Below are 12,927 nucleotides of genomic sequence, written 5' to 3' on the forward strand. Positions count from 1 at the left end.
ACCGCCTCCGATAAATCATCCGATTGAATTTTAATCTGTTTAAGTTTCTGTATCCACAAGACTTAAAACACGGTGCTGGAACTTTCATTGTTACATTAGTTCAGATTTAGCCTAATTCAATTCATGTCTTTGAAGGCTAATCGCATGCTTTTAATTTACACATCCGATACAGCTGTATTAAAATCCTAGTATGAATGAAAGTTTGTACAGAGTGATACTGTTTTGATTACATTATTTTCCTATTCAATATGAGTAACCGCCTAGCCTAGCTGCTCTTCCAACTATGTCGGAGTCAGCTTCCAGTCTCACTGGATGCAGCTGAAGATCAGTATTTTACATGCAGCGACTGTCTATCTCACCTCCACAACACAGTTACCTGGGTTATAACACGATACCCTTTTAATTTTTAAATTAGCCAACAATGTATTTTTTGTACTTATCACATGACTATTGGCCTGTAGTAGACCTACCCATACGTTGAAGCAAACAAGCCATGGTAGCGACACGTTGTTATATTTAAATATCTATGGTTATCTGATAATAACATAAATAAGTATATCTTTTACTTTTAAATCTATCTTTCAACTAAATACGATCGCAATTTAAAATCTTTTCGACATGTTCAACAATTTTCATGATATTTCAGTCAATTTAAACAAGACCTTAATGAAATATACACTGAAACCTACTTTACAAATCGCTGATGAAAATACGATCAGTAATTTTTATCGTTCACTAATAATTTCATCGAAATAGCCCAAGTAGTTTTTTTCCATTTGTTCTTAATAGTAACCAGGAGTTTAGTAACTTGCCCGGTAGATGGCAATAGGCTCGCCCCTTATTACATGGGACTAACATTGTTAATGGCGAAACGTGGGTATAAGACACCTTTGCTTACACCTTTGGGTATAACAGGCGTGATATCATAAAGATGAAGTAATATAATTGCTTATTGTTCCTTTTTAACATCTTTTTCTTCCTCTTTACTCTCATTTAATGCAATATTCTCTTTCGAAACTCCATTTTCTGTAATGTCAGCTTGAACCTTTCCCTCCTTTTGTTCCGAAACGTCAGTGTCACTTTTGTCAGGTTCCGAACTAATTTTATTTTCTTCAGTTTTAATTTCTTCTTTTTTAATTTTATCCTTATTTTCATCTTTGATTTCAATTTTGCTAACATCAATGGAACTCCTTGATAACTGTCGCAAGATATTTTCGAAAATTCTCGGCGCGCTTTTTGTATTTGGCAACGAAATGTCAGTTTGTGTAGTTGCTGTTTCGCATCTCTTTTCCTCTTTCGCATCTAGAGGTATGTTTGTCTCTTTCAGGTCTAAAGTCATTGTTTTCTTTCTTGTTAGTAATTCTGGATCGTCTTCTGTTTTAGATCGACGTTCTATTGCCTTGGACAGTACATTGCCGAGTAAATGAGCACATTTGATGATATTTTGCGTCTCTCGAGGCGTTAAGTGCAACCCTTGGTTACGAATTATGTTGTTTAATACGTCTAAGTTATCTGGTGAACGTTTTCGGGAGCTATCGGAGAAATCTGAAAGAAATATGATGATTTTAAAAATTTTTTTTAGGGGACTGATTGTTGAATGATCTATGACTAAGTCTTCGCCTCCCACGCAAGGTGTCGCAGGTTCGAATCCGAGGCAACACACCAATTCGGACTTTTTGATTATTTTCCAAGTAATGTGTGTATTAGAAATAATTATCACTTGTTCCAACAGTGAAGGAAAACATCACGATGCAACCTTGCATGCCTGAGAGTTCTTTAAAACAGTACTTGAAGGTATGCAAAGTCAACAACTTGGCCAGCGTGGTCGACTCAAGTCCTAACTCCTCGCTCATTACGGGAAGAGACCCTAGCCCGTGGAATATTACTAGCATAAAAATTATTTAAACGTATTTTACATACCTAGTTCCCCAAAATCAGCTAGATCGAAGTTCTCAGTGCGATACGGAGTGGGGCACTGGTCGTAGTAGTTCTTCATGGGCACCTTGGACAGGGAGTTGTTGTAGTTGGCCCAGAAGGACGACCACTCGCCGTCGCAGCGCGGCTCCACGCGAGTGTCTGCGTCGCTGCTGTCTGCCCACGTGGAGATACAGCAGCTGATAGAAAGACTTAATTTAATGTGGAAGAGTTGAAGACTTTGAAATAGAATGCTGACGGTCCTGTATGACATGATGCATGAATGTGGATGAACGTATGTTAAAACTAGCTTTTACCCGCGACTTCGTTCACCACCTAAATTTTCCCATGTGAATGCGTCATTTTCCCGGGGTAAATAGTAGCCTATGTCCTTTCTCGGGTATCAAAATATCTCCATACCAAATTTCATGCAAATTGGTTCAGTAGTTTAGGCGTGTTTGAGTAACAGACAGACAGACAGACAGAGTTACTTTAGCATTTATAATATTAGTATGGATAAGTATAAGTATGGATGATGACTGCCTTTTTAGCGCAGTCATTAGAGTACTCCACCGCTGATCATGAGGTGTCGGGTCCGATATTTTCTTTTAAATGTTAGAATGTTTCTTAAGCCCGGAGTGTAGCGACATGAAATAGTAATGGACTCGTCCCCTATTACATGAGATTGACATTGTTAATGGAGAAACGTGGGTGTGTTTTATACACTTCTGCATAAACCTTTAGGTATAATAGCGATTTTAGTTAACTGGTTTCCAGCGCCGGCTCAACGAAACTTGACGCCCTAGGCAAAACATTGGAACGACGCTCATAAAAAACACAACAAAATAAATACTAGGTACACCGATTACAGAGTGACAAAACAAAACTCCGCACAAACATAACTGCGAATTCTGTACTTTTGAATAACCCGGAAATAGCATATTCAAAGATCAAAAAACATTTTTACTAGGTACTGGCATGGGTTCAGTTAATTAAAGCAAAGTAGATTATAAGTGTATTTCTTAATCAAATAATTAGAGCATAATCTTGTGACACGATTCAGTTGCTAAGCTGTAGACATTAATTTATGAAAAATGATTTTTTCTTGCCTTCATTCTTGCAAATGTAGAAACCATTTCGATTGATTGAACCATTTTTGATCGATCCGCGTGCTCAGTGGTGATGCCGCTCGCATTGCTATGCCGCCCCCCAAATACGAGCGCCCTAGGCAGTTGCCTAGTTTGCCTATAAGGGCAGGCCCTGCTGGTTTCAATGAAATTGGCTGCCTAAGCCGAATATTAGCTAAGACAGTATTACCTGGACACCTGCAAATCCTGACTCCTGGGCGACACCACCTGGTCTAACTGACTGGCCCTCGGAGACAGCTCTGATGATGACTGTCCTGAATACTCCGGGGAGACTGAGGAGTAGTCCAGCTCTGTTGGATACCTAGAAACATGATGATTTATTGTGATAGCTTGTTTCCGCTACTTCGTCTGCGTGGTTTGTGACTTCAGACAGAATTTTTATACAAACGTTCATTTTATGTTATGACCAAAGTGTGTCCGGTAGTGTTGGTAACAGCTCCTAACATCATCAATGATTTATACCTAATAGAAATATTGTTAAAACCATTTGGCGGTTCTCATTGGCCCTACCTTCCGAACTGGCGGTAAATTCACTCTCTGTATCATTGACTATCATACTTGTCAGCATTTGACCTATATGAATAAATGATTTGTTTTTGATTTTGACTTCTTGCCTAGCAGTGGAATAACCTACCTATGAGGACTTCCAGTTGAAGACGTCTTAAAACTATCTCGACTATACGAGAAGCTATGTTTAGTGCTGTCCAAGGACTTCTGCGCTCGTCGCGTCTCCACCCTCTGCGAGTGTATCTGTGACTGTAGGGAGGCACTCCGCGGTTTGCCCTTCACCACCTTAGGGGTAGATGTCGCGAGAGCTTGGAACTTTCTGATGCCATACTTTGAGTTGGTGTCTTCAAAGTCTGATACCTGAAAGAGGAGAATTAATGGCTGTATTTTTTCGTAATCAAAGGGAAAAGGGGGTAGTAGGAACCGACAGATTGCGTAAATGATTGACCGTTTGGATTTAAATTGAGCAGTATTTTTATAGTAATGTTTTAAAAATATAACATTATCAAATTCAGATAAAACAAATTTAATCTTTAAGTTCAGCAGAATTTTTGGCCGGCTTAATAAATATTATTTTCAGTTATTTTCCAAAAAAATAAACCTTTGACGATTTTTAAACATAAACCTTCCTCTTAAATTACTCTATCTATTGAAAAAGCGCATAAATATCCGTTGCGTAATTTTAAAGATGTAAGCATACATACATACAGACATAGAGACAGACGCGGGAAGCGACTTTGCTTTATACTATGTAGTGATGGTACAGCATTCTTTGAGCATGAGATACAGAGATCTCGGCCATTTTTTATGCATAGTGTGACTTTAAACTGTCAAAGTCTCTAAATTGGTCGGTAAAAGTGTCTTACGGCGGCTCCACACGTTGGCCCCAACGCTCGTACCAACGTTGGACTACAAACTCGGTGAGGCGTACACACGTTGGCCGTTCTGTTCATTCAGTTCTGTCCCGTCAGATCGCGAGCGTTGGCGCAGATACCTTTGATGAAACCGACACGAGCCGGCCAACTAACGCTCGCCCCAACGTTGGGACCAATGCCGTTTTCTAGATCCACACGTTGGACGAATAGCGTTGGGGCCAATATTGGGGCCACGTGTGGAGCTGGCGTTAGTCTTACCTGTGACAGGTCTAACGACATGTCATCTTCGACGGATGTCTCCTGGCTTTTCGAAGAGTGAGAGACGTTGATCCTCTCGCTCACTCGCCGCGGCTCCAGGGGCTTCTTCATCTTGGGGTCTATGGAGGGACGGCGGTACGAGCCCGGGAGAGAGTTGGCACGGTCACACCTACGATAAATACATATATAGTCAGTTGCGCTCACCGGTCGGTAAGGTTAAGCAACCCTTGGCTTGGTCATTCCATATCGCTGATTGTTGGCAGCTCCTTGCATGATCAATTATTGTATCAACCACATTGTAAAACTTTTGGCGATTGAAAAGAGTGTGTGTGAGTTTGTTGCTAGCTCTTCTCATAAGGCTCTACCCCCTTTCCGAGCTAGTGATAGATTCAGTAATTGTAACGACTATCATAAGTGTCAATATTTGACCTACATGAATAAATGATTTGATTTGATTTGATGGCTGACCGCATAGTGGTATTTGAACTGGGCGTCTCCGTGCTTCGGAGGGCATGTCAAAAGTCGGTGCCGGTTGTTGTCAATTAAGATAACAGTCGTTAAGCCACGTCAAAGGTCTTCGGGCGGCTTGAACAACTTTGACACTAGGTTGACCACTAACCATACGATAAGAAATAAGAAGAAAAAATTTCATAAATCAAAATGAATCACCGAAATGTATGTACGCGCAACTTCTGAACGATTAAACTAAATTGGATAATTATTTATTTTATGATAGCAAAATTATCGATTGCTCTAACGGCGAAGGAAAACATCGTGATGAATCCTTGCATGTCAAACATTTGTTGAATACTGTATAATATATCGAGAGCATGCAAAGTCCATTTCCAAGCCCGCTTTTAGTAGTGGACGCATGGCCTAACCCCAGCATTGAGTCATTAAAAGGATAAAACGTATTTATTCTTACCTTTTCATAATCTGTTTCCCGGTAACAACAAACTCTAAATTCTGCGGTTTGACAGTCTTCTTAGGCGTGCTGTTAGCCGAGCTCGGCGCGCTTGACATTACGCTCTTTGCTTCTTTCTCCTTCTTGATACTGCTGCGGCGGGAGAGCGAGGCTGAGGACCTTCGAGACGATGACCTGGAGCGAGGGGGGGACGGGTCCTCGTCTGGGCGATGCATGGTGCTAGAAAGATAAGAAGGTCTTTGGAAAACAGTCGTAATAATCTACCTTAATGTCTTTGAAAAAACCTGATTACGAAATTAGTTTAAGTTTCTACTGTAACTATATAAGGAAATAAACAACTTTAATTTTAAATAAATAGTCCAATTTAGTCTTTATGTTTATTATTAAAAAGGCCGAAACTAAATTCGTATTACAAACCAAAGCAGCGCCTACTAAATTGTAAAAGCAATTTACTTTGTTATTACATTGCTATTAAATAATTTGCAGGCGTTTAATACTTTTATCTTTTCAGTGCTTTTAGAAAGAGCATAATTCTTTTTGATTTCTGACAATTCTATATTTTAATACACAAATTTTACGTCTTTAATAGTGGTTTGAATGAATGAATCACCGATTAACAGCAAGAATCATAACATTTCGTCGTCTTAATAATGTACAAGATACCTACCACAATATAAGCGAAAGATTCTTACTATTTTACGCGAAAAAAACCTTTTCTACATGCTAAACCGTTAGCAGAAACCTAGTTCCATCCTTATCTAACATCAAAGCAGAACATCTTCTATCTCGCTCTAATCCTATCAAAACCCAGTTATCTACTGGATAGTGGCAGCTAATAGATTAATAGAGTTACCATTAGCGGTAGAAGCTCTCTGTTTGAACGTAGATTGCATTAAATTGTCAAGTTGTAGCAAATATGGGATAGCAGGTGATTAAAAAACGTAAAATGTTATTTATGTTTACTATTATTATGTACACACATACGTACATATTTACATAATATCAAGCCTGTTATTACCGAAGGTTAGGCTGAGGGTTATGAATTACACAAACGTTTCGTCATTAATAATGTTCGTCCCATGTAATAGGGGTCGTGCCTATTACATGGTATATTGTCACCTACTATAATTCGAAAAATACCAATGTCACTTTGTATGAAATAGGAATCGAACCTAGCACCTTGAGGTCAGCAGTAAGATACACAACCGACTGCGCCACTTGAACCTTATCTATGAATTGATGATTTACGAATGTTTCAAAACGCCTGTTATAAATATAATAGCAATACGTCTTATAGAAAAACTAGTTGATTCACGCTCCAGGCGCGTTTGAGTAGATTTTAGTAAATAATATGGGCTTTTATTGTGCCTGGATCTTTAACTATGTCATATTCATGAACATACATACGGTACATATGTATGTGACTGACTGACTGACTGACATAGTGAATATAGTGATCTATCCACACACAGCCCAAACCACTGGACGGATCGGGCTGAAATTTGGCATGCAGGTAAATATTATGACTAAGAAAGGATTTTAATTAATTCTACCCCCAAGAGGGTAAAATAGGGGATGAAATTTTATATGAAAATTCTATCTAAAGCCACAAACCACAGACGAAGTCGTGAGCATAAGCAAGTCAATCCTTAAAGGGCTTAAATAGGGTATGAGAAGTAATCTAGTACATACCTATTATCTTCAATCCTGTGTCAAGCGGGTATAAGCACTAGTATTCGGTATCGTTCACTGTGTCACACTGAGGCTATTCTCGTAAATGTGTAGTCACACGCATGGATAGATTCAGACTGTGTGCTTAGATGTGAGCGGAGCGGGGAGCGGAGCGGAGAGCGGGTTAAAATTAGCTTGGTTATGTTTTTTTGTCGCGTGAATTATTAAAATAATTGTTACGGGCAGCTGAAAATCAGTGCTGTGCCTAGCATAGCGTACACTGAGCTGTAGCCCTTGTCAGATATCAATGTACTGAGTAGATACTAAGTTAAGTTTTATTTTGTGTAAAAAAATAAATGGTTTAAATGGTTTGTGTCAGGTTTGCTTTCTCTATGGTACAGTGTTAGTGTATGCGACTGTGGTGTAAATGTTTTTGGTTATAATCCTTTTCCCGTGTTTTCAATCGAACTAAGAAGTTATAACCAAGTTTTCCGTCATGAAACTCCTAAGCATTGATTGAGTATGGAAGCTTAAGTTACAGATTGTCGTGTGTAGGAGAGCATAGATCCATTGGTCGTATGTCCTTCAGTCGGTCGTGTTTTTTTACCATTTTTGTTTTGCAGATGTTAGGTTTCTGTCTCGTCTTCGTCCACGTGGAATAAAGGTCTGCGGAAAAACGTATCCATTGAGTTAATCGTGGTCAAAAAAATATTTGTTAATCAACCGAATTTCAACCATATCCAAGCAGTAGTTTATTGTGTAAAAGTGCCACAAATGTCAATACTTATTTATTTCATTAAACTTAATTGAAATTGTATAAAGGCGGGCTAAATGCATATTCTGCATTTTTCTCTACTTACATCCATTTAGAAGAATAAACTTTCGTTCACATACATTTATCCTGTTTTTGGGGTTCATTAAATATTATTTTATACTCGCTCGCTCATGTAAAGTCTGTAACACCCTTAATTAAGGGTAGCAGAGACGCGGGGTGGTCACTGGCGCATGCAACAAGTGATACAAGAGTGGTGTGGAGTCGAATTTATTACAAAAAATAATAATTTAAAACCTACACCAATGGCAATATGTCAAAACGCCGCTGCCATTGCGTCCGGAAGTTGTGGGTTCGATTCCCACACGGAACAATTGTTTCGGGTCTGGTTGTTAAAGAATAATAATGTAAAGTATTTTATAATGTTGTTAAACATTGCAATGTCAAGGTGAAACATTATCTAATAGTTTGTAATGGACAGTGAGTACAGGTCACACGTGATGTGAGTTATAATGTGTTTACTGTATACTATAAAGTATATTATGTAAAATGTTGTATCATTTTATATGCAACTGCATGTTTGACGCAGTGTTTTACGTGGTCACCTCGCCGCAATAACCGTAGTGCCGCGTGTGGTTCTAATCCCGGGACAAATATTAGTGTGATGAGCACGAGCATCTGTTCTGAGCTTGTTAATTTATCTATATAAGTATGTATTTAGAAGTATATAAGTATGTTTATCAGTTATCTGGTTACCATAGTACAAGCTCTGCTTAGTTTGTAATCAGACGACAGAGTGTCAGTTGTCCAAAAATATCACGCTGGCCAAGTACGGGTTGGGGACTTTGCATACCTTCAAGAACTGTTCTAAAGAACTCTCAGGTATGCAAGGTTGCATCACGATGTTTTCCTTTACCGTTGGAACAAGTGATAATTATTCATAATACTCACATAACTTGGAAAAGTAATTGGTGTTTTGCCTCGGGTTCGAACCGTCGACCACTAACGTGGGAGGTACCAACTTATACCACTCGGCTATCACTTATAACATAAATTATGGTTAAAACAATAACGACTCTACTGCTCACCCTATTCCTTCACCCTTACCTTAGTGATATATAATAATATGTAATATACATAATATTTTGATATACTACTGTCCAATAACAGGATATGCTTGTATTTTACACAAATTTATGTAAAGCTTATAGTTAGTAAGTCGGTAAACGATCTGTAGGTTAAACAACCACGAAATTGATCTCTTGGGTTAAGCTACGCTTGCCGAGGTTGGTCAGTAGATGAGTGGAGCTCGTGCCTTAGTTACTAACAACCGCGCGAATCGATCACCGAGGTTAAGCTACACTTGCCGATGTTTGTCAGTAGATGATTGACCATCTTATACATAACGAGTTCCTCCGTGTTTCGGAAGGCACGTTAAATTGTGGGTATTGGCTATATTTTGAAAAAAAATCTTTGTCTGTCGTTAACCGTAGTCAGAAATTTGATAGTCTGACAACCAGTCTTATGTACTATCGTGTTATAACCCAGGTAAGTATGTTGTGGAGGTCAGATAGACAGTCGCTTCATATAAAACACTGGTATTCAGCTGCATCCGGTGAGACTGGAAACTGACTCCAACATAGTTGGAAGAAAGACTAGACTGATGATGATGAAAAATCTCTACGATCGTGTTACGAGTTAAAAATCTCTTATCTTCTTTTGAGTTAAAACAAGGCAATTATGTTATTACATCATTGTAATAGTTATAAAGGTCCGGTATTCGATTCCCAATTCGTACACAGTAGATAAGAACGGTATTTTTATGTTTTATTGCTACCCAGTGATTGATTTTAACCGCAGTAATTGTTAGAGTTCCTTTAAGAATGAAAAAAACCCATCTTTGTAACCGGCGGTCCTGTATGACAACATGTATGTATGTGAATGAGGCAAGGGAAGTTTGTAAGGTTCGTACCAAGTGACGTTCTTTGGTCTCTGCCTACCCATAGGAGCAAGGCGTGATTTTATGTATGTATGTCTGCCTCGATGGTGCAGTGGTTAAGGTCGCCAATCATTGCGTGAGGTCGTGGGCTCGATTCCCACACAGAACAATTATTTGTGCGATCCACAAATAGGTATTTCGGATCTGGTTGTACTTTGTGTCCGACCGTTATTTGTATGTTTGTAAAAGTCCCCGCGACACAAGAGCAATTCTTAGTGCGGGAGTTGTCTTTTTTAAAAAGAGATATTGATTTGAAGTTATCTTTTTAACTCTTTTTTCTTACTCATTCTAGTTCTTGCTTTTCTATAATCAAATACTCTTTGGGCACCTAAATATTGTACAGACAATATTGATATAGGACCCTTCATGCACGAACGCAGCTCGCACTTCCCCAGTTTTAGTTTTACAGCCTAGTCTTACACAATATTTAATAACAGTGATTAAACACAATATATTTGAATGTAACCTCACAGGAATGCTGCACGTAACTGCGACCACCAGTTCATATTTCGACAAGTATTGAGTAATATTAGTAGGGTGAAAGTCATTTATGAGATGAGGGGATAATCCTACCAATATTATAAATGCGAAAGTTTGTGAGTACGTATGTATGTATGGATGTTTGTTACTCTTTCACGCAAATACAATGAAATTTGGTTTATAGGTAGCTGAAGACCCAGAATAACACATAGGCTACTTTTTATTCCGGAGTTCCCGCGGGATCGGGATTTACACGGGAAGGGTTTCCACGCAGACGAAGTCGTGAGCAACATCATCAGTCTAGCCTTTCTTCCAATTATGTTGGAGTCAGATTCTAGTCTTCCGGATGCAGTATAGAATACTAGTATTTTATTTAGACTACCTATCGGATCTCCACAACACAGTAACTTGGGTTATAACAGGGTTGAAAGTCTGACAACCAGTCTTACTTAGTATCGTGTTATAACCCAGGTCACTGTGTTGTGGAGGTCTGATAGACAGTCGCTCCATGTAAAATACTGGTATTCTGCTGCATCCGGTGAGACTGGAAGCCGACTACAACGTAGTTAATAGAAAGGCTTGACTGATAAACTTTACAGAAAAACTCAGGAGTAACTATTTTGCCCAACCCGGGATTTGAACCCGAGACGTCTGCGCGTCGGTTACTTATTTACTTACTACCACAGGCAAGGCGGGAATCAAACCTAAGACCGTGTAATACGCAGTCGTATTTACCATCCACCAGACCACAGAGACGGTTAATATAAGAAATATGTAATTTTGTCTGTGGTTACTTTCAATGTTGTATACAAATAATCATTTAACCACATTGAGGTTATATTACAATCAATTTTGTAATAGTTCTTTGTTTTTACTTTTATTCTTACGTTTTCTAAATATACGTGTATATTAAACTTGAAAATATTGCATTGGGTTGAATAACTTAATAACGATATAATTATATTAGGTCGGGGAAAAAGTCTTTTCGCATTATAGTACGTATGAACTTGTAATAAAATCTCTTTGGCTTCAAGAATCACAAATGAGTACACGGTTCATTAGGTTTCTTTCAGTGAGCTCGTGAGGTACCCAAATATCGAGCTTTTTTGTGTAGAGAAAAGATTTTATTACAAGTTCATACATACTATGATGCGAAAAGACTTTTTCCCCGACCTAATATAACCCATTAATGTCCCACTGCTAGGCAAGGGTCTCCTCCCGTAATGAGGGAGGGGTTAGGCCTTGAGTCCACCACGCTGACCAAGTGCAGGTTGGGGACTTAGAACAGAATTTTTACACAAACTTTAATCGGTTAATCACTTACTTACGGTTTATGAGGTACATTTAGCAGTAGTTTATCTATTCAATAGCGTTTAAGCTTATAAAAATGACAGTTTAAATAGATAAACTACCGCTAAATGTGCCTCAGAAACCGGGCATATGTCTGTCAGTCACCTTTATAAATAAATAAATATCATTAGACAACTCACACACGGTCATTTAATTCCAAACTAAGCAGAGCTTGTACTGTAACCAGATAACTGATAAACATATTTATATACTTGTAAATACATACTTATATAGATAAATTGACGACCAGGCTCAGAACAAATACTCGTGCTCATTACTCAAAGATTAGTCCCGGGTGAGTTATATATTTTTATATCTTGAGGACACTAGACTCATGGTCACCATGTGAGTGAAAGTCACCGCGCCCTGCCGACCACAGCCGAGCAGTCCCGAGTACTACCGAGAGAAAGTTCACGAGATGACACGAACATACACATACAAACAGGTGCGCCGGTAATGTACAACTTAGTAGAGAGTGTTGTACACAAGGTTCGCGGCTGGAGGTATACAACATACAGAATGTATAACATCAGTGACCCGCAGTCTGCAGCTGACGGTGACCTGTTTCATACAGAGACTTTATCCCCGCAACACGAGCAGAAAAAAAAGCGGCACGGCCGTTCCATCCTTTTCTCTCGAAACAATTCAGGCTATTTTCGACCCCCCTATAATTTCGTTGTGGATGAAACAAGAAGCCTGAATTTTTTGCAACTAATCATTGTATAAACACGTTATATTTAAGTTTACAACAGCCGCGCGGATCGATCTCTGAAGTTAAGCAACGCTTGCCAAGGTTGATTTGTGGATGGGTGACCATCTTATACATATCGAGTTCCTCCGTGTTTCGGAAGGCACGTTAAATTGTGGGTCCCGGCTGTCATTTTCGAAGATCTTTGACAGTCGTTAACAGTAGTCAGAAGCTTGAAAGTCTGACAACCAGTCTTACCGAAGGGGACCGTGTTATCCCAGGTAACTGGGTTGTGGAGGTCAGATAGGCAGTCCTCCATGTAAAACATTCGTATTCAGCT

The 12,927-nt window shown here is 39.0% G+C and overlaps 1 protein-coding gene across 1 annotated transcript; it reads right to left on the bottom strand.

Moving 5' to 3' along the window:
- Positions 1 to 739: 739 nt before the first annotated feature.
- LOC142985613 (uncharacterized) lies at positions 740 to 7,377 on the bottom strand. Its single transcript, XM_076133894.1, has 7 exons — positions 7,320 to 7,377; positions 5,628 to 5,846; positions 4,703 to 4,871; positions 3,697 to 3,929; positions 3,232 to 3,363; positions 1,921 to 2,114; positions 740 to 1,545 (listed from the first exon to the last, which is right to left on the bottom strand). Exons 2-7 carry the CDS (start codon positions 5,840 to 5,842, stop codon positions 950 to 952), a joined length of 1,539 nt encoding a protein of 512 aa, XP_075990009.1. The 5' UTR covers positions 5,843 to 5,846; positions 7,320 to 7,377; the 3' UTR covers positions 740 to 949.
- Between the last annotated feature and the right edge of the window lie 5,550 nt (positions 7,378 to 12,927).

Source organism: Anticarsia gemmatalis, chromosome 30 (assembly GCF_050436995.1).
Source record: "Anticarsia gemmatalis isolate Benzon Research Colony breed Stoneville strain chromosome 30, ilAntGemm2 primary, whole genome shotgun sequence".
Lineage (NCBI taxonomy): Eukaryota > Metazoa > Arthropoda > Insecta > Lepidoptera > Erebidae > Anticarsia > Anticarsia gemmatalis.